General features: G+C 37.0%; 6 protein-coding genes across 11 annotated transcripts; 2 read left to right on the plus strand and 4 right to left on the minus strand.

Annotated features, from left to right (window-relative positions):
- LOC104716075 (xyloglucan-specific galacturonosyltransferase 1-like) lies at window positions 574-2,638 on the plus strand. The gene is made up of 2 exons (XM_010433419.1): window positions 574-579; window positions 636-2,638. Exons 1-2 carry the CDS (start codon window positions 574-576, stop codon window positions 2,517-2,519), a joined length of 1,890 nt encoding a protein of 629 aa, XP_010431721.1. The 3' UTR covers window positions 2,520-2,638.
- Window positions 3,065-4,443, plus strand: LOC104714700 (probable glutathione peroxidase 8). Its single transcript, XM_010432137.2, has 6 exons — window positions 3,065-3,187; window positions 3,531-3,607; window positions 3,695-3,756; window positions 3,843-3,961; window positions 4,058-4,225; window positions 4,307-4,443. The coding sequence occupies exons 1-6, from the start codon at window positions 3,143-3,145 to the stop codon at window positions 4,337-4,339; spliced, it is 504 nt and encodes a 167-aa protein (XP_010430439.1). The 5' UTR covers window positions 3,065-3,142; the 3' UTR covers window positions 4,340-4,443.
- On the minus strand, window positions 4,520-7,255 carry LOC104714701 (cysteine-rich receptor-like protein kinase 15). Its single transcript, XM_010432138.2, has 7 exons — window positions 6,431-7,255; window positions 6,164-6,301; window positions 5,965-6,083; window positions 5,646-5,856; window positions 5,309-5,546; window positions 5,078-5,228; window positions 4,520-5,005 (listed from the first exon to the last, which is right to left on the minus strand). The coding sequence occupies exons 1-7, from the start codon at window positions 7,221-7,223 to the stop codon at window positions 4,715-4,717; spliced, it is 1,941 nt and encodes a 646-aa protein (XP_010430440.1). The 5' UTR covers window positions 7,224-7,255; the 3' UTR covers window positions 4,520-4,714.
- On the minus strand, window positions 7,594-10,444 carry LOC104714702 (AT-hook motif nuclear-localized protein 5). The gene is made up of 5 exons (XM_010432140.2): window positions 9,519-10,444; window positions 8,952-9,019; window positions 8,747-8,878; window positions 8,502-8,660; window positions 7,594-8,123 (listed from the first exon to the last, which is right to left on the minus strand). The coding sequence occupies exons 1-5, from the start codon at window positions 10,018-10,020 to the stop codon at window positions 7,839-7,841; spliced, it is 1,146 nt and encodes a 381-aa protein (XP_010430442.1). The 5' UTR covers window positions 10,021-10,444; the 3' UTR covers window positions 7,594-7,838.
- LOC104714703 (AT-hook motif nuclear-localized protein 5-like) lies at window positions 10,927-13,481 on the minus strand. 5 transcript variants are annotated; one of them, XM_010432148.1, is made up of 7 exons: window positions 13,229-13,481; window positions 13,100-13,144; window positions 12,423-12,944; window positions 11,979-12,046; window positions 11,766-11,897; window positions 11,514-11,675; window positions 10,927-11,425 (listed from the first exon to the last, which is right to left on the minus strand). In XM_010432148.1, the coding sequence occupies exons 3-7, from the start codon at window positions 12,940-12,942 to the stop codon at window positions 11,141-11,143; spliced, it is 1,167 nt and encodes a 388-aa protein (XP_010430450.1). In that variant the 5' UTR covers window positions 12,943-12,944; window positions 13,100-13,144; window positions 13,229-13,481; the 3' UTR covers window positions 10,927-11,140. The 5 variants fall into 5 exon arrangements, with proteins under 5 accessions (XP_010430450.1, XP_010430449.1, XP_010430446.1 ...); XM_010432147.1 differs by having other exon boundaries at window positions 12,423-12,949; XM_010432144.1 differs by having other exon boundaries at window positions 12,423-12,986.
- On the minus strand, window positions 15,713-23,640 carry LOC104714705 (lysine-specific demethylase 5B-like). 2 transcript variants are annotated; one of them, XM_010432150.1, is made up of 26 exons: window positions 23,518-23,640; window positions 22,073-23,415; window positions 21,846-21,903; window positions 21,640-21,762; window positions 21,420-21,477; window positions 21,145-21,281; window positions 20,635-20,796; window positions 20,431-20,517; window positions 20,132-20,314; window positions 19,883-20,032; window positions 19,589-19,771; window positions 19,424-19,489; window positions 19,238-19,333; window positions 18,912-18,998; window positions 18,716-18,832; window positions 18,415-18,622; window positions 18,241-18,317; window positions 18,022-18,080; window positions 17,803-17,934; window positions 17,541-17,700; window positions 17,117-17,452; window positions 16,973-17,029; window positions 16,772-16,870; window positions 16,585-16,680; window positions 16,307-16,497; window positions 15,713-16,210 (listed from the first exon to the last, which is right to left on the minus strand). In XM_010432150.1, the coding sequence occupies exons 2-26, from the start codon at window positions 23,389-23,391 to the stop codon at window positions 16,051-16,053; spliced, it is 4,401 nt and encodes a 1,466-aa protein (XP_010430452.1). In that variant the 5' UTR covers window positions 23,392-23,415; window positions 23,518-23,640; the 3' UTR covers window positions 15,713-16,050. The 2 variants fall into 2 exon arrangements, with proteins under 2 accessions (XP_010430452.1, XP_010430451.1); XM_010432149.1 differs by having other exon boundaries at window positions 19,883-20,035.

Raw genomic sequence — 24,395 nt, forward strand, 5'->3', positions numbered from 1 at the left:
TGTTATTTTTTAAAAAAAAATTGTTTTCCGAGAGTCTTTTGGCTAATTTCTTAAATTATTCTTCAGCTGTGAATATGATATTAATCGTACATATCATGATACTTATCTTATGACTATGAGTCTATGAACAAAATTTATAGAAAAAGGTTAATAAAATGGAAAAGTTTGAACCACATTAACATAGAACCTGCAGAGACAAGAAATGCTGACCGCTCTCGCCATAGGATATCACAAAATATTGTCGAATTGGATTATTACCTAATTGAATAAACCACTGAATATATAATTCAAACATATATTGAGAGAGTAGTTTCCATTATCTTAAATTCAAACTTGGAGACACGTCAATTTAGTTCTTTTAGCTACTAACATTTGGATTAATTTCAATACAAGATTCATTGAATACTATAACACACTTAAATATATAATTAACATCTTTTACATATCCACACATGTATAATTAATCTAAATATATATTTAATTATTCTAAATCAAATACTTATATTTTTGTTACTCCAAGACGTGCAAACTCAATGATCATATATGACAATTATTAGACGACGACGTGCGTGCATGTCCGTAGAAAGCAATATACAAAAGCTTAAAAAGTAGAGTCCAAAAAACAACCAAACAAGAAAATGCCTGTCTCCGTCTCAAAGAGACGACCGAGAACATCCAAAAAAACCGAAACCGAGAAACCCGAGATAACACCTAAAGATTCTCGTACTTGCTCCAGATCAATTCTCTATCGTGTACCTCTCACGATTCTCTTTCTCTTCTTCATTTATCTTTGGTCCACTTCCACGACCGTTATCTCCGGTAATGTAGTTCACATTTGCATCTCTTCGCGGAAGCTCAATGATCTTTATTGTCTCACTGCCGGTTCTCAGCCGGCTTTACGTGTGCCAGCCAACAATTTCACTAAACCGGTTAGTGAAGGTGTGGTAAGAAGTCAAGAAGAGAAGAACGTTCTTGTTCTTGGTAAAGATGAAGACAAGGGTTTCGCAAACAATGAAACGTTCTCGGGAGAAAGAGACAAATCTACCATCGGAACAAGCCTCAACGTCATAAAGAATGAAACTTTCACCGGGGAAAGAATTTCCATTCTTGATCAAGATTCTAAACCTATCCATGAGGAGAATATTGATTCCGTTCTTGATCAAGATTCTGAATCCAAAGTTAACGAGATTGATCACGATGTGTTGATTGACTGGGATCCAGAAACCGGCGAAGAACGATACAGATATTTCAAATCTAAGGACGAAGACGAGGAAACCGCTCTGAAAGCCGTTGAAAAGTATCTTCAAGTACAAAGATCTTGGCTATCGATGGGAAGCAACCGCAAAAAGCCTAGATCTTGCGAAGGACAAGGGGTCTACGTTTACGATTTACCGTCCAAGTTCAACAAAGATTTGTTGGGGGAATGCTCCGATATGGTTCCATGGGCTAATTTTTGCAGCTACTTCAAGAACGATGCATTTGGTGAATTGATTGAGACTCTCGGTAAAGGCTGGTTCAAAACGCATCAGTATTCTCTTGAGCCGATCTTTCACTCTAGAGTTTTGAAGCATCCATGTAGGGTTTATGATGAGAGCAAAGCGAAGCTCTTCTATGTGCCTTTTTATGGTGGTATCGATGTTTTGAGATGGCATTTCAAGAACGTTTCTGAGGATGTGAAGGATGTTTTGGCGATCGAGGTTGTTAAATGGCTCGGATCAAAGCAATCATGGAGAAAAAACGCTGGAAAAGATCATGTTTTTGTTCTCGGAAAGATCTCTTGGGATTTTAGGAGGAATGATAAGTTTTCTTGGGGGTCAAGTTTACTTGAGATGCAAGAAATGAAAAACCCTACAAAGCTTCTCATCGAACGTAATCCATGGGAAGCTAACGACGTGGCGATACCTCATCCGACATACTTCCACCCTAAAACCGACGATGATATCGCCAACTGGCAAAATAAGATCATCGGAAAGCCTCGTCGGAGCCTAATCAGCTTCGCCGGTGGAGCAAGACCAGGCAAGCCTGATAGCATCCGGTCAATATTGATTGACCAATGCAAATCATCTCCAAACCAATGCCGGTTTTTGAACTGTACCGCCGGAGGCTGCGACAAACCGGAAACGGTTATCGAGCTTTTCCGGGATTCGGAGTTCTGCCTCCAACCGCCCGGAGACAGCCCGACAAGGAAATCGATTTTCGATTCCCTCATATTAGGTTGTATTCCGGTGATCTTTGATCCGTACAGCGCGTATTATCAGTACACGTGGCATTTACCGGAAGATCACCGGAGATATTCAGTGTATATAAACAAAGAAGACGTGAAGGTAAAGAAAGTGAGTGTGATCGAGAAGTTGATGTCAAAGACACTAAGGGAAAGAGAGGATATGAGGAGTTACATTGTTCATGAGCTTTTGCCTGGTTTGGTCTATGGAGATAGTAATGCCAAGTTTGAGAGGTTTCGAGATGCTTTTGATATTACTATGGATAGTTTACTCCGTAAGATTACAAAAACTGTATAATTTTTTGTTTTCTTTGAATCTCATTGTCAATTTTTTTTAATCAAATGTAGTTCGATTATTTGAATATTTTAGGTTTCAAAAATTGATGTGACCTCAAAAGATGATTCCCAAAATGTTTAAAATAACTTATTGTATAAGGTGGTGCAGTCGTGGGCTGGTAGGGTGACTTATGAATTAGAGTTTCGTAGGATGAAATAGAAAATTGCAGTTCTAAAACTTTTTTTGCTAGGTTGATATAAAATAAAAATTATTACAAAAGTCAACAATAAGCTACCTGTTTCATTAATATGATTGTCATTGACGAAGCTTTTCTTCTATACTAGTTTGAATCCTCGTATAAATTACATATGATAAATTGGTTATTGGAATGGATTTGCCAAAAATACAAAAAAAAAAAAAAAAGATGCTGACAAATATATAAATGTGGCCCATTAGAAAGAAACCCATTAAGCCCAAAAGTTTATTACGATTATATCAAACGCCACGCGCACTAGCCGCGCGTGTAAAGCGAATAATTGCCACAAGTCTCTCTTCTAGTCTCTTTTTTAGCTTCTCGGCTTCAGCTTGTCTCTTTCCTCGTTGACTCCTTTCTGATTCTCTGGCATTTCTAATTTTATAGTGCAATGGCGACGAAGGACCCAGAATCTGTTTACGAGATAAGCATCGAGGTGATTTAAAATTGCTCTAACTTGAATCATCGATTCTGTAACACTCTCTGTCTCTGATAACTTGAATGAATGGGGTTTTCTTTTTTATTTTATTTTTTTGTTGAAAGGAAGCACCTTTGAAATAGGGTTCTAAGACAATCTGATAATAGTGTGAAAAGATTTGTACTTTAATGTGTCTTGTTGGTTATAATAGGTGTAGAATCAATTAGAGTATGATGGATCATGTTTTCAGTTGATCATTGATTTGTCTTCTTCTGTTGATTGGGGATTGTTTTCTTTGATCTTTGATTGAGTTCTTGTGTTGGCCTCTCTCTCTGAGTCTTTAGCTGAATAATTGCAACAGGATGCAAAGGGAGACAGCTTAGAACTCAGTCAATACAAAGACAAAGTTCTTTTGATTGTCAATGTTGCTTCCAAATGGTTGGTTGTTTTTTTTGTACTTGCGCCTTCTGTTTAAAATTTTAGGTTTCTTGTCTTGTTTATTATACTCTTCTCTGATGGTCTCAGTGGGATGACAAACTCAAACTACACTGAGTTGAATGAGCTTTATAGCAAGTACAAAGAGAAAGGTAAATCTGATTTTTCAATAAATGTCTCTGATGGTCTCTCGTTTCTTCAACTCGATTAGTTCTCGATTGATGTTGTCTTGTTACAGGTCTGGAGATTCTAGCATTTCCTTGTAACCAGTTTGGTGACGAGGAACCGGGAACTAATGACCAGATTACTGACTTTGTCTGTACTCGCTTCAAATCTGAATTCCCCATTTTCAACAAGGTGGTAGATCGATCACTCGACGAATTCATTACAATTCTCTATGTCTTGAGTTTTTTTTTATAACAACTGAATATGTCCGGTTGTGTTGTGTGTTAGATTGAAGTAAACGGAGAGAATGAATCTCCTCTGTATAAGTTCTTGAAGAAAGGCAAATGGGGAATCTTTGGTGATGACATTCAATGGAACTTTGCTAAGTTTCTTGTTGATAAGAAGGGTCAAGCCGTAGAACGTTATTATCCAACTACCTCCCCTCTTACCCTTGAGGTAGCGAAACTATATCTCTCTCTCTCTCTTGCTCTCTTATTCACTCACTCTGCTAACTTCTCTGTCTCATTTTTTCTGCAGCATGACATATATAAGCTTCTGAATATCTCCTGAGATGATGAAAGCTTTGTTGTTGAATCGAATTGTATTTGATAATGAACCTCTCTTATTTAATAAAGAGTTATGACATTGCCTTGGATTTGAAATGTTTTGCTCTATTTTTGTTTCCTAAATCCTAACATGTTGCTCTCCCATTAAGGTTGATAAAAAGACACCAGAGCATCATCATATTATAAGAGAATCAAGTTGACTAAGATACAAAAGAACCACATAAAATCTTGACAGGTTCACAAAACAAAACTAAAGGTTTAATTTAGATGAACCAAACTGATCCAATCTGTGAGCCATATGATTAAACCTACTCCAAGGTTTCATCGAAAATAAATAATAGCAGATGATGATTCCAGCGTTGTAAGGTTAACATCATATTCAACGAGGATATATATCAGTGATCAACGAACGGTCAACAGAGGTGCTCCATTGATGAAGCTGGTTTCTAGTCTGAACGGAAAACCCTGGTTGCTGAGGCACTGGTAAAGTCACAGTATTACTAGTGAGCATCACGAAAATGGTTGACAAGGTCGGACGCTTTACAGGATCTTCTTGAACACATAAAAGTCCGATATGGATGCATCGAATCACTTCATTCTTCTGGCAATTTCCTTCAATGATTGGATCCACGAGATCTAACGCTGTTCCGTTACTCCAAAGCCTCCAAGCCTAGAGGATATCAATCAATCAGTTCTTGCAATGCAAGCAATCAATACCTGTATAACTTATACTGAAACTTACATATGTGACCAAGTCACGTGCGACGTCTCTCTCATGAAAGCTGCTATTCCTCCTACCACTTATAATCTCAAGAACTAACACTCCAAAGCTATAGACATCAGATTTCATTGAGAAGTGGCCTCCCATCACATATTCGGGAGGCATGTAACCGCTAATATTCAGAAGAAAAGCATTGGTTTATTGTCAGAATATAATGTTCAACTTATGACAACTAGAGGCGGAAAGACTTACAGGGTACCAACTACTCTGCCTGTCTTCTCTTGGGTTTGGTCCATTCCAAAGATCCTTGCCATTCCAAAATCAGCAATTTTCGGATTCATATCCTCGTCAAGGAGAATGTTACTCGCTTTGAGGTCACGGTGTATGACCGTGAGGCGTGAGTCTTGATGAAGATAGAGAATTCCTCTAGCAATCCCATCAATGATCTTGAATCGAAGAGTCCAGTCTAGTTGACTTTTCTTTGCAGGGTCTATGCACATCCATAAAGTACAAGTTAGCTTCCAAAATATTTTGCAACCTTTGATATTCAAGAAATGAGTAAACGAATCATTGGAACAATGTAACTGACCAAAGATGATATAATCAAGGCTTTTGTTGCGCACATACTCGTAGACTAGTATTCTTTCTTCACCTTCTAGACAAAATCCTTGTAGCCTTACCAGGTTCCTGTGCTGAAGCTTTGCCACCACAACAACCTCGTTCTTGAACTCTGTTTCACCTTGTCCTGAAGTTTTCGACAGTCTCTTCACCGCAACTTCAGTCCCATTCGATAATATTCCCTACACATGTTTTAAATTTTTTATCAAGCAAAGCATCATCTGGTTATTTAAATGTGTAGGCAACACGAATAAAAGTAGACAACCTCAAGAGGAACAGTAAAATAATACCTTGTAAACCTCACCAAATCCACCTTGACCAATCTTATTCCTCTCTGCAAAATCATTTGTTGCAGTTTGGATTGTTCTATAATCGAGCTGCAGTGAGTCTGCAGTTGTTATATCATCTCCTGTTGCGCAGTAAAAGTCGCTAGTAATCAGAATCAGTCACTCAAACCTAATAAAGATTAATGAGTTGAAGAATCTTTACCATGAAATGCAGGTGCTGTGTCATAAGTCTTCTTTGCCCTCTTTGCAAGGAAACAGTAACAAGCTATGGGAAGCAGGACAACCAAAATAACAAGTACAACAATGGCTACCACTAAGACACTTGGATTCCCACCTTTCCCTGCGTTTCAAAGATCAATTTATTTAAGATGGTATAGTACTGGCAGATGAATCAAAAGTCAAAAATAGAAACTTTCCCTATTGGTAACTTAGAGAAAGAAGAAAAACAGAGGAAGAAGAAATAGTTCACCAGGTCGCAGAGGAGATGGCACGAGAGGCGGGGACAGCTGTGGCAGTGGTGGTGTTGTAATGGCGGTTTCATTGTAGAACGAGTAAATCTCGTACCTAGAATTACAACTAGGATAAAGAATTCTTGCCCCAATTCTGTAAAAAGGCAATCCATTAATGGATATTTGTAAGCAACGCAAACAGTCTTGTGTCGTGAGATCAGGTGTGCACTGAACCAGGCCGTACAGATTCTGGAACGCAGTCCAATTGCTCTTAAACGTAAAGAACTTTCGAGGACTATTCGCTGCCTCGACCGCAGCTTGGTTGAGTTTAAGTGACACCGTATCTTCGAACCGGCCTACTTGTTTATATGACATATTGTTGCCGTTAGTCATAAAAATTTTTTGATTGAGTGTAGGGGTCGATAGGATATTGCGGTGAGAGTATCTGAGCATACAATGATCGTAGTAGAGCACGGCTTGTCTCACGTTAGGACAACGAGTAAGCGTGTCGTTGACGGAAAAGACGACGCAGTTACGGCAAGCCTCCGGCGAGAGGTCTCCCCGGCAGAGGAAAAGACCGGTGATCATATCGGGGGATTCTCCAGCCGTAGCATTTTGGAATCCGGTGGAGTATGAAGCATTGCGGGAAGAGAGAGAAGACAAAAGAGTTGTGAGATTAATGGAGTAAGTGCTGTTTCTTGAGAAAGTTGTCGTGTTCGGACAGAAACCACCTAGGAAATTAGGATTTTGAGCACAAGCTGTGAAACTAGTATTGAGGAAAGACAAAATGAAAAGGAAGATCAAAGAAGACATGCTTCGTTTTTAATTTCTCGATTTGTTTCCTTTTAGGTCACAAAACCTTTAAATAGAGGTTGCTTTGTGACGACTCAAGATAACTCGGTTAAAGTCATAGTAAACGCCTCTTGTCTGTATGTTGCTTTGAATTTTCTTGCGTAACTCTTTTGCTGCGACTTCAAAAGATTTCATGGTTCCTTGACTCCTTCGAGGACGTCAGATACAGATACATGAAGTCTAGAAGTTTCTCTATACGTTCTTAGCAATTTCTTCTTAACCCTCTGCAGGGAGTAGTATAGTATAATCAATTAATCATCGTCGCATCTTTCTTGACTTTCCTTCTCATAAAGCCATTACAAGAGCAAATAAATCGGAACTAGTACAAATATAGTTAAAACATCTCCTTAAAAAGCCTGAAAGTGGGGGTGGTTCTGTTACATTTAATTCAACAATGTTAGAAGGTACTGAGAGAGATCTGGTCTCAAATCCTTAAAATGTCTGGTTTTAACATTCCCAGAGAGATAAATCTACAACAACAAAGATATTTACAGCACTCACATTCTGTATGCTGCTGCTGCTTCCAAGACTAAAGGGTAGTGATAGGATGAAAGACTATAATGTTTTTGTTTAGAATCATCCACGAGTCAAATCAATATCAGTGAGTAGAGGTCTACTCGAGTCAAGTGATCTGCCTGAGCCTGAACCTGAACCGGGCCATCCGCTCATTCCCTGAGCTGAGAAGTTCTGTGGCGTCTGCTGACCCGCCGATGCTTCTGGTTCTGGTGCACTAGCTGGTGTTGTCTCCATGTCGCTATTGTTTTGCTCTTCCTTTGGTTCTTTTTCTTGTTTGATGGTCTTGTTGTTATTGGTAGTATAGGACTTTGCACTTGCTCCGTATACAAAACTACAAGCTACCACCTTCAACATTACAAACAAGTTTTTCAGTTTAAGAGACACATTACATATAAACAGATCCAAACAAACAAAACAATGTTTTAAACTTTTGTATTCCGGGTAGCACAAATTTTATACCAACCAATTACAACCAAAACAAAACTTCACGGAACCAAACAAAAATTTTGTATCAGAAATGAACCATTTACTTCTTTGTTTTGGTTTGTTAGTCCAAAACTGAGCTGAACTAAAATTTGTTACACGGACACTTACAAGGTGAAAGCACCCAAAACTGAGTAGAAATTTTGTGTAAGATATGCATTCAAACACATGTAAACAGCACAAACAAATCATTAAATATGATGTTTAGATTCACTTTTCAACCATTAAGATTCAAAGTACCTGAACGAGGCTGGCTGCGATAAGCATTCCAATTCCACCACCAATAACATGACCTTCAATACCAGAAAGAGAGACACTCAAACCGCCTGTTCGACTTTTGGATCCACCTTCTTCATTCACCAGATAAGATCCACCTAAACTTAGAATCTCAAAACGTCCCTGTATAACACAAAGAAGGGATAAGAATCTTTAGCTTTCGACATTTAGGTTCTTTTTTCCGATTAACTGATTGAACGATTTGAAACCTCGAATGTTAAGGAAGGCGCTGTTGAAGCAGGTTCACGCAGAGTGACTGAAGAAACCGTTCCAGTGCCTGACATTATACAAAGAGCCCGAGGTCTTTTCTGTGAAAATGACAAAACTTTCGAGACAATGTCCTACAAGAAAAATATAAAGGAAATTAAAAAGCTGCATAAATCATTAAGATTGAAAGGAGTTTTGAGAGTTTACTTCTCCTGCTCCAACGCTGATGACATGAGGTGCAAAAGCAAATCCAGCTGATGTATTCATCCACTCACCTAAAGTAATGAACAGATTTAAATGACATTGTCATGACCAATTACTTATCTCAACACAAGTGGATCAGTCAAATTACTCTTTCACAGCTTAATACCAAACAATCAATGTTGAGTAGCAGTAACACCAGAGCTAAATCAATAACCTAATATGACCATAGAATCATCTTAAGCTTCTAGCATCCAAAATCTAGCTCTAATCATAAGAACCCCAGCTCGTGTTCAATGTATGTAGAAGAAAGTTGTTCCAAAGCTACATACTGTATCTTAATCAAGAAGTCGATTTGTTCAAATCTACTAATACTGAGTTGACTAAACACATCCTAATGACGAATTACTCATCTGTTGTTGAGTGGCAATAACAACAGAGCTAAAGAAACAAAACAATAACTTAACCATAGCTTCTACCATTCAAACTTTCACCTAATCACAAAAGATCCAAGCTCATGTCCTAAGCAACAACTTAACTAGACCAAGTACAGAGAAAAACTTGAGATCTCACCAAGATTAGCCAAACGTTGCTTCCTTCCAGTTCCAGGGGGTCGACCTCTGGCTCGTTTAGGTGCATTAGGATCAGACATTGAAGAAGAGTCCTTAGACTTCTTACTAACACAAGGCATTGGAGAAAGCCCTAAAGAAACTTGTCCCTCAGGAGCATACTTTCTCGGCCTTCCACGTTTCTTCTTAACCATCGGTGTATCCGGCGGTGGCTGAGGCTGCGACAGAGGCGGCTGAACCGCCGCAGAAGAACCCATCCCCATGTGAATACTGTGCCCAAAATCAGAGTGCCTCTGCTGCTCAGCCATAGAGAAAGGAGCCCCCGGATTGCTAGCCTGAGGGTGATGAATGTTAGGGTTTAACATTGGCCTCATTCCGGGAGGTGGCGGCGGCGGCGCGTGAAACCCACTCGCGACTTGGGAAGGTGTAAGATTGGTAAAGGCTCCTCTCTGAAGATAGTACTGAGGATGCGAGCCTGGAAATGCCATAGCTTCTCTCCCATCCATGCATTTAAAACCCTAAATTACAACTCTCTTAAGAGATTTTAAAAAAGGAAACTTTTCTCAAAAAAACAAAAATTTTTATCTACCAACTAGAAATCGTAAACCCTAAATCCCCAAAGTAGTAAAGAGAAACAACAATGGCGGGTTTTTATAATATACCCAGTAATCAAAGTCGGGTCTTTTCAGCTAATGGACTCAAGATCCAAAATTGTTTCAATGAACCCTAGAAAGAAAAAAAAAAGGCTAAATCTTGAGTTCTAAGTGAACTCAAGAAAGTAAATTGCAAATTTGAAATGTATGTAGACAAAACAGTTAAAAGTAGCTCCTCGTACTGTTACAGTCTCCTCTAGCAGAGAAAGCAAATCTCAGAAAAAAAATAAAATAAAAAAGGAGACTGAAGAAGAGAAAGGAGCGTGACGAAGACGACCATTGTTTGTTTTCTATTTATATATTTCTTTTTAATTAATATTGTGTTATTGTCTTCTTTTTATTTCTCCCTTTTTTTGAGAATATTAAATTTGGTTTGTTTGAGATTTTTACTGATTTATTTATTAAAAAAGGATATAGACTTTCTTGAATGATTTTATAACAAAATCTAATAATGTCTCATTACATCTCTCTCTGACTGAAAACGAAATTTATTAGTCACTGAGAATATTATTCATTAATGTTAAATGCTTTTCATGTATTAATTATCAATCTTCTTGGAAGAACATCTTGTATATTATATCTAATAAAGAAAAAAAACTAAAATATCCAAACATTTATTATTTGGCAATTTTTGTTTATACTTATTTAAATTTACTATTTTAATTAATTTTCTAAGTATTTCGGATACTTGAAAGCCAAATACACTATAGTCTTTCAGTGAACACAAGTATTGAAGTTGTTGGTGAACACAAAAGAAACTAAAGAGTTAAAATCTCCTTAGATAGCCTGAAAGCAGGGAGTTCAGTTACATTAACAGTGTTAGAAGGAACTGAGAGATCTGGTCTCAAATCCTGAAATGTCTGGTATTAGCTTTCCCAGAGAGAGACATCTACAACAACAAAGATATGTACAGCACTCACACTATGTATGCTGCTGCTGCTTAAGAGACTAATAATGGTTTTTGTTTTTTGAATCATCCGCGAGTCAAATCAATATCAGTGAGTAGGTTTCTGCTAGAGTCGTCAAGTGACCTTCCTGATCCTGAACCGGGCCATTCGCTCATTCCCTGAGCAGCTGAGAAGTTTGGTGGCGTCTGCTGACCCGCCGATGCTGCAGCTTCTGGTGCACTACACGGTGTGGTCTCCATATCGCTATTGTTGTGCTCTTCATTTGGTTCTTTTTCTTGTCTGATGGTCTTGTTGTTATTGGTATTATAAGACTTTGCACTTGCTCCATATACAAAACTACAAGCCACCACCTTCAAAGTAACCAACAAATTTTTCAGTTACATATAAAAAACTGAAATCAAATTACTGAAAAGTTTCAATTGGTAGCATAAATTATACCTGAACAAGGCTGGCTGCGATAAGCGTGCTAATTCCACCGCCAAAAACAAGACCTTCTTCGCCATTAGAAAGAGAGACACTCAACCCGCCTGTTCGACTTTTGGATCCACCTTCATCATTCACCAGATACGATCCACCTAAACTTAGAATATCATAACGTCCCTAAGGAAAACAAGAAAAAAAAGGATTCTATTAGAAATCTCTTTCCAGGTTTTGTATTCTCTCGATTAACAGAATGAACGATTTTGAAACCTTGAATGATAAGTGAGGTGTTGTTGAACCGGGTTGACGCAGAGTGACTGAAGAAACTGTTCCAGTGCCTGACATTATACAAAGAACTCGAGGTCTTTGCTGTGAAAATGACACAATTTTCGCAACAATGTCCTGCAAGAAAATTAAAATGAAATTGAAACAATGTAAAGCTACATAATCAGTAAGAATTGAAAGGAGTTTTGAGAGTTTTACTTCTCCTGCTTCAACGCTGATCACATGAGGTCCAAAAGCATATCCAGCTGATGTATTCATCCACTCACCTAAAATAAATAAACAGAGTTAAAAGTTTTCAATTGACTAATCACATTAGAATGAACAATCATATCAACATAATACCAAACAATCAATGTTGAGTAGCAGTAACAACAGAGCTACATCAATAACCTAATCTGGCCATAGAATCATCTAAAGCTCTAGCAGGATCCAAGCTTTACATATTATATTTTATAGTCTTGTACCATGTTGGCCAACCACATTAGAATAACCAATTACTATCTCAACTTACATTAAATCAACCACACATGGATCAGTCAATCTAATACCTAACAATCAATATTGAGTAGCAGTAACGACAAAGCTAAAGCAACAACTTAACTTGACCAAGTAATTAAGCAGAAAAAAAACTCGAGATCTCACCAAGATTAGCCAAGCGTTGCTTCCTTCCAGTTCCAGGAGGTCGACCTCTGGCTCTGGCTCGTCTGGGTGCATTAGGATCATCAGACATTGGAGATGAGTCCTTGGACTTATTACTACTAACACAAGGCATTGAAGAAAGCCCTAGAGAGACTGGTCCATCAGGAGCAGGAGCATACTTTCTCGGTCGTCCACGTTTCTTCCTAGCCGGCGGTGTCCCCGCCGGTGGAGATGGCGGTGGCGGCGGTTGTGATAGAGGCGGCTGAAACTCCGCAGCAGAAGCAGAGGAACCCATCCCCATGTGAATACTGTGCCCAAAATCAGAGTGCTCAGCCATGGAGAAAGGAGGAGGTCCTGGGTTGCTAGCCTGAGGGTGATGAATGTTAGGGTTTGACATTGGCCTAAACCCCGGATGTGGTGGCGGCGGCGGCGCGTGAAGACCACTCGCGACCTGGGAAGGTGTAAGATTGGGAAAGGATCCTCTTTGAAGATAGTACTGAGGATGCGAGCCTGGAAATGTCATTGCTTCTCTTCCGTCCATGCATTAAAAAACCCTAAATTACAAATCTTTAAAGAGTACAAAAATAAAAGAAGAGATTTTTTTAAAAAAGGAAACTTTAATTCCCTAAGAAATCGTAAACCCTAATAAAGAGAACAACAATGGCGGTTTCTTAATTTACCCAGTAATCAATCAGCTTTCAAGATCCAAATTGTTTCTATGAAACCTAAAAAACAAAAAGAAGTTAAAATCTTGAGTATCACTAAGAACTCGATTGCAGATTTGGAATTAAGTAAGTAGCTTCTCCTACTGTTACAGTCTCCACGAGAGAAAGCAAATCTCCCAAAGAAACAAGAAAAGCTAGATTTGATGGAGAAATCTAGGGTTTCTGAGATGGAGAACACAATGTGTATCAGAGGAGATGACAAAGGAAGTTGACAGAAGAGACAAATCAGGGAGAAGAGACAACAGATTTGTAATTTTGTTTTCTTTTTAATATTTTGTGAACTTTTTGAATTGGAGAGGCCTTACTCTGAAAGTTAGAAGACCAAAAGAAGAAGAAGAAGAGAGAAAGGAGAGTGACGACCATTGTTTCCTATTTATATATTTCTTTTAATTTATTTAGTTTATTAAATTTTGGTTAAAGATATACATTGAATATTTTTTTTCTCCACTTTTTAGAATATTTAATTAGTTTGTTGAAGAATATTTTTTTAATTCAAAAAGGATATTATTAGAACTTTCTTATTACAAAATCTAATGTTTCATTAGTTCTCTGACTGAAAAGCAATATTTATTAGTCATTGATGTTATATTCATTATTAATATTAAATGATTTTCATGTATCTATAAATTGTTTGCTTTGATTTTAAAAAAAATTCATGCTCGTAAAGCCTACTTACCATTACTAAGAAAAAAAATTATTTAACATTTCAAATTATTATATTTTTTAAGAAACAGTGATAAAGATATAAAATAGTAATACTAAGAAAAGTTTAAATTTTATAATATATTATTTTTCTAATGTATCTTTTTTGGCCAACGAAACTTAATACATCGTATCAAACAAATTAGAAGTTATCTAAATATCTTTTATTATTATCTATAGTATATATAATATTTATTAGTTATATTTTAATTAGTTTAGATAATTATACTATTAATTTAGAGTTTATCTAAGTTTTTAAAGTTTCTTATATTGAATCTTACAGTTTAATTTTTGTAATTATTATTCCCATGATTTGTATATATTTTTTTGTCTATATCTGACTTTCATGTTCTTATTTGCGAGATTTTCATTAGATATTTTGTAAGTTTTTTTTTTTTCACTTTAAGTTGTTATTAGAAGAGGTGAGTTCATGTAACCAACCATGTAGAAGGTATCAAAGAATGAAGCAAGACTCGTGTTGACTTAACTTCATATAATCTTCAATTCACAATTCAGATGTAGGAAAGAAAATATAAACTAAATCAAACTTTGTTTTAAAACAAAAAAAATTTTTGTTGTTGTACAATTTTAAACTTTGATTTAAAAAGAGATGTATGAAAGAGAGATGTGTCCTAATGTTGACTAAAGGATATGAGAGTGAATTGGGACACACTTGAATATCTCTCTCTCACATGTCTAAATCACTTTGCTATTTCTTTCTTTGCTTCGGACAGTGAGCCCTCTCTCCTAACTTTATTTTTTTCCCATTTTTATATTCCTCTTTTTTCCTTTTACTTTTATTTATCTAAATTCTTTTATTTTTCAAAAGTTTTGAAAGTGATTTAAAAAAAAAAATTATATATATATACGTATATATATTTTGCACCTAATTTGAAAGTTAGTATGATGCATTTAATATCCGGCGTCTAAAAGGGCCCGACCAAAAAATCCAAATAGTCAAGTTAGTATGATGCACTAGATATGTTTTTTTTGGTTTAATTAGATTTGTTTTGCTACTACTCCCAAGTCCCAATTCCAATTTCTGACTACAAATTTTTTAGTTTGTCTAATGTCAACAATCTTGTTGCACTCACGCTTTAACACCAACATTGTTTTGACTTTTGACATTAAACTTAATAAATTTGACTTTCCCTTATTCTTCTTTTTGCCAACTTTTCACTTAAATTTAATGTGACTTGTCTTACTTTGTTTTTTTTTTACTTATTAGCAATTTTCATGAAAAATCACATAAATATTTGAGGCCGACCAGTACTGAACTTGACATTTTTAAAAAATTGGTTTGCTCACATAAATAGTCCATTCCTTTATAACTTTTACTATTATATATATATATTAAAAACTACATTAATAAGATATGGATGGACACAATAAATGTAAGATATTCAAAAATGGAAGAAGAGTGTTGAAGGAAGCTTTCAGCTTGAGGATGGTGTCTGAAAAGGTACAATAAGGCTCTGTTTCTATGAAAGGTCCCTTGGTTAATACTTCACAACACATCTCTACATACAAATGTACATATATATATTGAGAGAGATATGATTGTGGGTCTGTGATTCACATGATGTCATCAAAAGTGATTCTTGTAAGGAAAGTGATCTCAACTATTGCTTTTTTTTGAATTTTCCTTCTGATGTATCTGTGGGGATGGAGTGATATGATTCTCTCTTTCACACATTTGTGGTCCGTTGATTTCTGGTCCAAACCAAATTTGTTTTCAAAACTCTTCTAATAGCTGTTGCTGGTAGTTTGATTTTGGTAGGAGTTTGTTGGTTTTGAAATTTGAAAGAAGGTTATATAAGTATGTTGAAGAAAATCATCAAAATTACAATTGAATAAAAATTACAATACAAAAACAACGGTAGACCGATACAATAGATTTTAACAAGTTACAAGTAAAGCCTTCGCTTTAAGATCTAAAGCTAATATCTCCTCTATACATAGTTGTGATTAGAATTTATCTAGTACATAATACTACAAATTACAGATCCAGTGATCTAGTTAAAAAAAATAAAAGATCCAATAATCTGGCAAATTATTAAAGTCTAAAAACCTTTTATGTTAACTTCTCCATTTTTCTAATGGAAACATTACAAAAAAAGATTTGAGAAAAACCCCATCATCTAAAATTGAATAAATGAATTAGCTCTATATTTCAGTCCCTCAAGAGATTATTATGTTGGTTCTTAAGTGAAGAACCATGGAAGAATATGAACCTGAGGGCTCCTTTTAGCTGTCCGTTTGATGCGTTTTCGGGTTTTCCACCGTAAATCATCAACTACAGCACCAGTCACTACCTTTCTTGTCTGTCTTTGGTTTCGCGACTGTGTCTCTGGCTCCGTTGATCTGTTACCAGATATCAATCAAACAAATGGATTCAGAAAACAGAAAAGTGTGTGGCAAACGTGTTTAGAGTAAGCTTGTATGGAACTAGTAACAAACCTCGCAGGGTCAATCTTTGGAGAGGATTCCGCCACTGGACAGCAAGCGGAGCAGACATAAGCCTCAGGGCGCCAATGAAGTTTTAAGCAATAGGTGTGATACCATTCGCCACATTGATTACAAGAAACCATGGATCTTGAGTTGTACGGCTTTAAACAAATACAGTGTAACATACTCCGAGCTCGTAAAGACTGCATCAATCAACCATGACACAAAACAGTATAAGATAACGGTAAGTTATGTGCTAAGCTTTGTTAAAATTCATTTCATCTATTAACCTGAAGTTCCTGCTCTGGATGGACAGGTAAATTTTCACCCTCAGAAATAAGCTCGAAAACATCTTCCAAGGCAAGAGCACCAGAGTCCGTCACCACCTGCAGATCAAACCAATAGCTCTCGCTTTCGTTAGACATTCCAAAGAGATATAAAGAAATAGACTGAAAAATAATAAGTGTTGGCAAGTACTTTTCTAGCTCGTTTTGCCCACTCTAGTCCAGTGTCTTTCAACTCCATGAGTCTCTTTCCTAAGTAATACTCTTTCGGTAATATTTCCAGTGTTAGTCCCTGTCAATAAGAAAATGACCGAAACTCATCAACCAGATCCCTGTGGTGTTAACGTATTCATTGAAAATCCAAAGAGAAGGATAACGTATTCACCGAACATACCTCTTCTAAGTGCTGCTGAATTTGCTGTAACGAGGGCTTTCCTACATCTTTTAGCAACTGCCATTTAAAGACACACTTAAACAATCAAAAGGAGGTACATAACCACACTAAGCGTTAAATTAAAACTCAGAAATATATTTGTACCTCAGAGGAAGGTGAGCTAGAGGTTAACGTGATGGTCTTACTACACCATCCTAGTTTTAGACTTGCAGCTCGAAGTTTGGGAAGTTCATCGAAATTGAGACCAAGGGCCAGACCAGATTCTCTAGCAGAGTCCACTCTGGTTATCAAATCCATAATCATCGGAAGGATATTGCTATGCGTGCCATCATCTATCTTCGCATTGTCCAACAAATCTTTAGTTTCTTGCAAGATCTGATGACTATCACACTGCCACCTCTCGCAATTAAGCAACAATGTTTCAAGAACTCTTGGCTCTTGAAGCTGAACGTTTAGCGATTTAGACTGAGAAACTAGGTCCTGCAAAAATTAAAGCATTGAATACTCCAATGATCACATCAGTTACCAAAAATACAGAAACCAAAATAGGCACAAGAGGCAGACAAACCTTTAATACAGGAAGTTCAAGCACAGAACAAGGAGATAATGCCACAGAGGAAGTGGCTGACAAAAAAGGCTCAGATTTCTGAAGCCAAGTTTCAGTCGATGAGATTGTCTTCTCTATGCCTTTCAAAGAAGGCAAAACCGCATCAATGTTGATTGACGTCCTAGAAACAAACATCTTTTCATGAATAAAAAGACTTAAAGAAAAAACAAAGCATGATGGGCTGAACTAAATAAATTTAAAAGCCTGAACAAAAGATATTTACCTGACGAGATCTTTAAGGTCGTACATCCGAGTTTCACTGGCAAGGATACTGCTTGCTCTTTCCTCCCAACACCGAGCCGTTGACAAAATTCCCGAGATCTCAACAAATAACTTTTCCTCATCGATGTGTAGCCTGGAAATATAAAATTTTAGCATGCATATATAAAAATAAAGTAGAATGCATTACATATTTTATAATCAATATCTGGGGACAACGTACACAACAGCTTCCGAGAGCAGCTGCTCGATGAATTTTAGAGACCTTCTTGCAGTATAAACCTACATTTACCAAACAAAAAGCTGAATTTCAGAGACCTTCTTGCTATATATATAAAACAAATTTCATACATTTTATATTCAACATGATATCATGAATTCATGATAACTGCATGAGACAAACAAGGGATACAAAGTCAATAAAGAAAGAGAAAACATTTACCGTTCGAGCTTTTTCCCGGCAAGATGCCTTCTTCAATTCAACCTCAACAAGAGGCAGTCCTTCAACTACTTCAGATACTGTGGTATAGGTTAAAGCTATCAGCCTGTCACTATGGATTACAACGCAAAAATAGGTGGAAACACCCAAAAGAATGTTGAAGTACAAAAGAAATACCTTTAATACCTAACGATGATCCATCCTTTAGAAGGGAACTCAGGTCTTTTATTAGCTTTCGTTGGTCCTTGCCTTCACGAACATCAGTCATTACATCATTAAAGCGTGAAATCCAAGACAAAGTGTCAACATGGCACTGCCTCAGAATGTTTAATTCAGGAACGTTGACGCTGAAACTATCGAATTCATTAAGAACCTCTTCCACATTCTGTGCAGAAAAAAGAAAATACTTCAGAAAGGTTCAACAAATGAGATGGTTTCTTAATCACAATGAAAGATGCAGAACAAAAGTACAGCCAACCTTGAGAAATAAAGAACCATTCAAAACGTTGTTACATTTATCACGGGCTAATTCTGATTTCTTTACCAAATGCAGAATCCCTTCTGTTTCTGGAAGTTGCACCTGAAGCTCCAACATCTATAAAGGAAAAAGAACGATTATAATGCATGAACAAGTAACAAAATCATCATTTTCAGAATAAGGACAATATATTCACCTCTGACTTAAGCTTGAAAAGTGGATCCATTTCAGTCCCTGGACGTTTAGTGTCCGCAAGACAGAGTCTCGCCCTTTCAGCTAACATCTGCGGACCCATGAGGAAGAAAGATTATCAAATTCAAGAAAAGACATTAATCAACATGTCTCATATTATTCAATATGGAATCGTAATTTAAACCAATAGGCAATATTCACATATTCTTCTTAACTCACACACCCTATAACAGATTCCCTTGTTATTTAAAACACAAAACATGACTACTAAGATATTGTAAGCTAGCGGAAAAAAGAACTATGCACATGTCGGTCTATACAATGGTTTACCTTTGCAGAAGAGATCTTCTTTGACAAGATCTCATGTTTTGTAAAGGATATTGGTGAACTAGAGACTTCAGAATGCAATAGCTCCAGCTGGGTGATCTAGAAACAAAAACCAAGTTACATGAATCAAAATGCATAACATTAATGATTTTACCGGATGTAGTCAGATTGGAGTTTGTAGTGGCATACAGTTGGGCTACTTGACAGAGCTGAATCGATTTTCTCAGACAATTTTCTAGCCTCTTCAGCATAGTCCTACATAGAAATGGAAACGTGTAAACAATGTAATAACATAAAGGCTAACAATAGTAAGGATCTAAAGGAAAACTGGGATATCACAGCTATATGGCTAACCTTTAATTTCAGATAACCAGATTGAAAGCAAGGAACGGGGTTAACTCTCACCAACTCATCAATAAATTCCAAGTGAACTTTCATTGAATCATTGTTGGCTTCACCTTCGACTTTTGAAAGACAGTCGCTAACAGCTTCAGCCCATATCTTTGCTTTGACCAAACTTTTTGTAACATCTCGTACCTGTATGACAAGAAAATATTATTTTCCAGAATCTACCTAAAGACAATATTTTCCAGAATCTACCTAAAGACAAATATACAAAAAGCATTCCAACAGATACTCGAAACTCACACGGTCCATTTCTGATCCAGCCCAAAGAAACTGTTCTGCTTCCTTCAAAAGAGTGGCATATTCAACACTAGAAAAGGCATGGTCAAGAACCTTCGATGCTCGAAGAAGCCATCTGTCAGCTGGTCGTGCCTGACTCACTTGCATTCCCTCCTGCTAGTATGAGAAAAAAGCAGCAACAGTTTATATATTTATCATAAGATATGGAAGACCGCTAAATTATTTAATACACACCCTTAAGTATAAATTTACCTTTTTGTTGAAAGCACTAGATCGTTTGGTGCCTGAACTCGGCCGTTGTGAGTTTTTGGTTTCTTGCGTTTTGCAGCCACCAAACTTTTCAATTTCTTGTACCATCCTATCCAACTCGGCAAGGGTATAACGATATACAAGACGCAACTTTGTAGGTTCACATTCACAAAGGTGCTTCCAGTGCTGAATTCAAGATTATAAACACTTGAAGTAAATAGCAAAATCAAGAAACTAGATTCTTAAGGGTAGGTTCTGCCTGAAGTGGATTGGTCTCTAGAAAGTTGGATATAAATATTTACCTCCAAGCATGCAAAGACAGATGGCCTGCAATTGCAGACGATAGCAGAAAGATGAAGATATTGCTGGCAGATGATGCATGTTGGATCCTGCAAATACCGTTATAAAGAGTCCACACATCAGAGCATTATCTTATGCAAACTAGAATGAGTAGGCAAAAACACATAACATTGAAACCAACAATATCTGATTGCAGAAAGAAAAACCTCTTCGATGCCCACAGAATCAGGGCATTCAGGCATAAACATAGGAGAAGATCTCAAAATACCACTTTTCCAGAGCTGCTCTCTCCAGTTCTTTTCCTTGCTGTATATTCTGAGCAATTCTTTCTTCAAATGTATTGATCCTTCGATATTGCAGCAGTTTTCCTATAAGAGATTACAGTTAAAGCAATCACTGAAGCTGCGCATATATCCACATTTGGTGCTTGAAGCTAGCATACACAATTGCACTAGTAACCAATGAATAATTAGTAGTGGTGCATCTCCCATCACGTAATAACTATATCTTCTTTTGTGAATGCAATAGAGTTAGTATATTAATCAACAAAACCAACTAACTCAATGGACTCACAAAAGCAGTATAAGCAAATATCGCCCAACAAGCCAATAGAAATAATGGGACATGTTTCCAACCAGAGGTAAATGGGCATACAATTCATCTCGCTAGCCTATCATAGCAATGTTTTTTAATGCTGTTCATATTGTCTTTCTTACCTTAGCTACCACGCAGAGAAGCTCTTCATGAGATATGACTGAAGGTTTGCGGTATAGCCGATACAGCTCTGCCCCAAAACCACCATGAGGTAGCCAATCAGCAGTGGCAAAGTTGACGGCTTCTGCACAATTTAAACCTGGTAGGACAACATATGCTAGTATATCATAAACTGCACAAACATACTGGTAACAAACTCCCTATCGCAATTAATTGAACACTTTACGCGCAAAACTAGTTACATCACAGCTCTAACTATTATTAGAAGTTGGCGTACCAAAATTGAATCCAGCATGAAAGGATTTTGGAAATGTGATCACGAAGTTTCCAGGCTCCTAGCAATGAACAAAAGTAGAGGGATTATGTTATAAAACTAAACAAGCTCAGTGATTTTAGGAGGAACGTTACTACTAATCACAAATAACTTCCAAACTTGCAATTAAAAATGCTAACAATGAAATAAGCTCATCAATGAACTATATACTCGTATATCAAACCTGTAATACTGTGTAGACTGGGACTTTATTTTCTTGTAAAACAGTCGGACTCAACATGGTAACCAGTTGAAAGAGCAAATCTGGCTGAGCATCAAAGAGATCCGGAAGAGTTTTCCGCATAACCTACAGAAAAAAAATTAAGCAGCTCAAGTATTAAGAGCAAAGATTAAAAACCCTTTGGAGGCTTAGAGCACACAAAGACTAACCTTTTCAAAAGCACTAGCAGCACTGCCCGGAACACCATACCAACATTTTGCCTCTCCCCTGAAGAAGTGTGAATCAAAAACAAGTTGGTAGCAAAATCTTTCAAGATAAAAGACTATAAATTAGAGAGTTTCAAGAATGGAGAATGCAGTACTCTGAATGCTTCAAAAGAACCAAAAAATATTTGTAGAAAGAAACGAAAATGAGGATTACAGTAGAGGAAACATACCAGTGTAGATAATTGACAGAGTAAAAACAATGGTCTTCAAAATGCCAACAAAAAGAAGAGAAGAGCATTCCAAGATATAGCCAAGGCACTGTTACACCATTAATGTTATGCCGAATGGCCTGAAGCATAGATCCTTTCAACTTTGGCATGTTATTGAGATTCCAAGGGCTACTACAATATTCATCCCATACATTTGCCTCAACTGATTCTGGTCTTTGATCACCTATTCGAGGGAAACCACTTCCATAAACAGAAGTATCCAAGTCATTACCATACATAACTTCAACCTCACCACCTGACCCTTCTACTATCTCCCAAAACTTTTTCTCTATCTGCGTCCTAGACACTGATCCTGAACCAAACCACTTTCTTTTAGCGCGATCAGCAACGCGCTTGAAATCTTCTAGTGGTAAGCATTTACCAGGAACAAACCCAAAAGTCTCTTCATCAGTGTTTAAGCACTCAAGGCAATACCAGTTCCCTAGTGGGATATGCTTCAGCGGTGGCGAGAGACAATATATATGCCAACCTTTATTACAACTATCACACAGAAGCATCACTTCGCCGTGTTTACCACTTTTACACTGCTCACATGATTGATCAACCACTTCTTCAATTTCCACCTTTGGATTCTTTTCATCACCACTTCTCTTTCTTCTCTTTGAGCTTCGAGATTCAGAACACCGTCTACTCCGTTCATTCGTTTTCCTTTTGCAGCCCTTTGACGTATCCGAATTCATCCGACTGTGATAATTCTCAAAATCATGCAAATGCTCTTTGTATAACTGGCACAAGACATGCTTAGCACACTTTGAAATCTTTTCACCAGATTTCATAAACTGATACACCTCACCCCATTTTTTCCCTTTAACAACCTTTTCGTAACCACCAAACCGCTTCACGGCATTGAACAGCTTACACAAATCCAACTCCTGACCTTCGAAAACAACTCTCTTCTTCAGCTTCTTACCTAAATGCTCCTCCAAAAAACTATTGTACTCCAACTGAAACGTCTTCGAATTGCAAGAAGCAGGACGAAACTGCAACCGGTGAATCTCTTGTGTCTTTGTTGGGAACTTAACAGATTCCAAATCCAAACCAAAAGGAGGTTTCCAAGAACTAGGTGGAACAATCTTGCAAATTCCATAAACCTCTGCCTCTGCCTTGATCTTGTATATGTACTCTAACGGATCTTTGAATTCATCCTCTGTCGGATGGTACACCGGTCCTAAAGGAACATTGATCGATCCTCTAAGTTTCTGATCTAAAACCCTTTTCTCCACTGCCTTAACTCTACCTTTTCCCATTACCAAACACATCAACTAAAACCGCACAATCATAACCTACGGATAAAAATAATTCAATACAGACACGCAAAAAGATCAAAAACCCTAATTCAAGAACAGTGAGAATTCAATTCTAGGGTTAGCAAAATTTATTAATACCTTGTGTGAGACTGTTGGAGAGAGGAAACAGAACAGAGCTCGTGAGAAACTAGAGTTGCGGAGAAGATGAAGTGTTCCTCCAAAGAATGTTTTTGTTTTTTTTTTTTGACGAATTTTGTTTGTGAAAAAAGAAGAAAAAAAAAAAGATTTTTAATTTTCTTTTATAAAGCGCTGTTACTGAATTTCCAAAATTGGGTTTGGTTAGTAACGGAAATTACGGGGTAGGAGAGAGAGAGAAAATATTCTCAGTTCTTTTCTACGGGAAGAGGACTTTGTGCCGGTTTAATGGATAAGAACTGCTTGCCGTTTATTCTGATCGGAGAGGTACTACGTGTAGTTTCTCTTTCGCTGTGTTGGGCTCACGTTACTAAGGCTGGTAAGGCCAAGGCCCATAATAAACTTTCCCAAGGACTTTTTTTCCAAAATGGAAATTAAAGAATAGTTTAAATGTTTTGTTAAAAAAAATCTATAATTTTTTTTTTTTTTTTTTGTGTCTACAATTAATTATTATTATTTATGGTAGAGAGGGTTTAGACTTGTTTAATTTAGAGATTTTTTGGCTATTTTATAATTTGATATAACATTGAGACTATTTCCACAATGTTCCTAATATTTCTATACAAATTCGGATTCGAGCTTAGGTTTATAGTTTACTGCTGCTATATATCTCTTTCTTTCTCATTTGATGTCTCATCAGTTTTTGTGTTATGGATCATGCTAATCTTCTCTATTGTCTCTTACCAATTGGAATGAGTTGACTAGAAGCATTCCAAAGGACCTCTCATTTAATGTGTTTTGTCTTTGATTTCCCAATCGATTAGATTGGAGAAAGTAAATTGCGCCTATCATTTATCTAGTTCAACACATGTAATTGCGCC

This window comes from Camelina sativa, chromosome 9 (assembly GCF_000633955.1).
Source record: "Camelina sativa cultivar DH55 chromosome 9, Cs, whole genome shotgun sequence".
Classification (NCBI taxonomy): Eukaryota; Viridiplantae; Streptophyta; class Magnoliopsida; order Brassicales; family Brassicaceae; genus Camelina; species Camelina sativa.

What these genes read in the sequence shown, in the direction of transcription:
- LOC104714701 (XM_010432138.2), bottom strand. Translation starts at nt 7,223, where the DNA reads ATGTCTTCTTTGATCTTCCTTTTCATTTTGTCTTTCCTCAATACTAGT. An exon ending in CACAGCACCTGCATTTCATG is followed by an intron (nt 6,084 to 6,163) that starts GTAAAGATTCTT and finishes ACTGCGCAACAG; the next exon opens with GAGATGATATAACAACTGCA. An exon ending in GATTTGGTGAGGTTTACAAG is followed by an intron (nt 5,857 to 5,964) that starts GTATTATTTTAC and finishes AAACATGTGTAG; the next exon opens with GGAATATTATCGAATGGGAC.
- LOC104714703 (XM_010432144.1), bottom strand. Translation starts at nt 12,960, where the DNA reads ATGGACGGAAGAGAAGCAATGACATTTCCAGGCTCGCATCCTCAGTAC. An exon ending in TCAGCGTTGAAGCAGGAGAA is followed by an intron (nt 11,898 to 11,978) that starts GTAAAACTCTCA and finishes ATTTTCTTGCAG; the next exon opens with GACATTGTTGCGAAAATTGT. An exon ending in TCGCAGCCAGCCTTGTTCAG is followed by an intron (nt 11,426 to 11,513) that starts GTATAATTTATG and finishes GTTACTTTGAAG; the next exon opens with GTGGTGGCTTGTAGTTTTGT.
- LOC104714705 (XM_010432149.1), bottom strand. Translation starts at nt 23,391, where the DNA reads ATGTGTTTGGTAATGGGAAAAGGTAGAGTTAAGGCAGTGGAGAAAAGG. An exon ending in CTGTCTTTGCATGCTTGGAG is followed by an intron (nt 20,315 to 20,430) that starts GTAAATATTTAT and finishes TCTTGAATTCAG; the next exon opens with CACTGGAAGCACCTTTGTGA. An exon ending in CTCTGTCAAGTAGCCCAACT is followed by an intron (nt 19,334 to 19,423) that starts GTATGCCACTAC and finishes TTTTGTTTCTAG; the next exon opens with ATCACCCAGCTGGAGCTATT.
- LOC104714700 (XM_010432137.2), top strand. Translation starts at nt 3,143, where the DNA reads ATGGCGACGAAGGACCCAGAATCTGTTTACGAGATAAGCATCGAG. An exon ending in TTTACGAGATAAGCATCGAG is followed by an intron (nt 3,188 to 3,530) that starts GTGATTTAAAAT and finishes TAATTGCAACAG; the next exon opens with GATGCAAAGGGAGACAGCTT. An exon ending in GTCAATGTTGCTTCCAAATG is followed by an intron (nt 3,608 to 3,694) that starts GTTGGTTGTTTT and finishes TGATGGTCTCAG; the next exon opens with TGGGATGACAAACTCAAACT.
- LOC104714702 (XM_010432140.2), bottom strand. Translation starts at nt 10,020, where the DNA reads ATGGATGGGAGAGAAGCTATGGCATTTCCAGGCTCGCATCCTCAGTAC. An exon ending in TCAGCGTTGGAGCAGGAGAA is followed by an intron (nt 8,879 to 8,951) that starts GTAAACTCTCAA and finishes TTTTTCTTGTAG; the next exon opens with GACATTGTCTCGAAAGTTTT. An exon ending in TCGCAGCCAGCCTCGTTCAG is followed by an intron (nt 8,124 to 8,501) that starts GTACTTTGAATC and finishes GTAATGTTGAAG; the next exon opens with GTGGTAGCTTGTAGTTTTGT.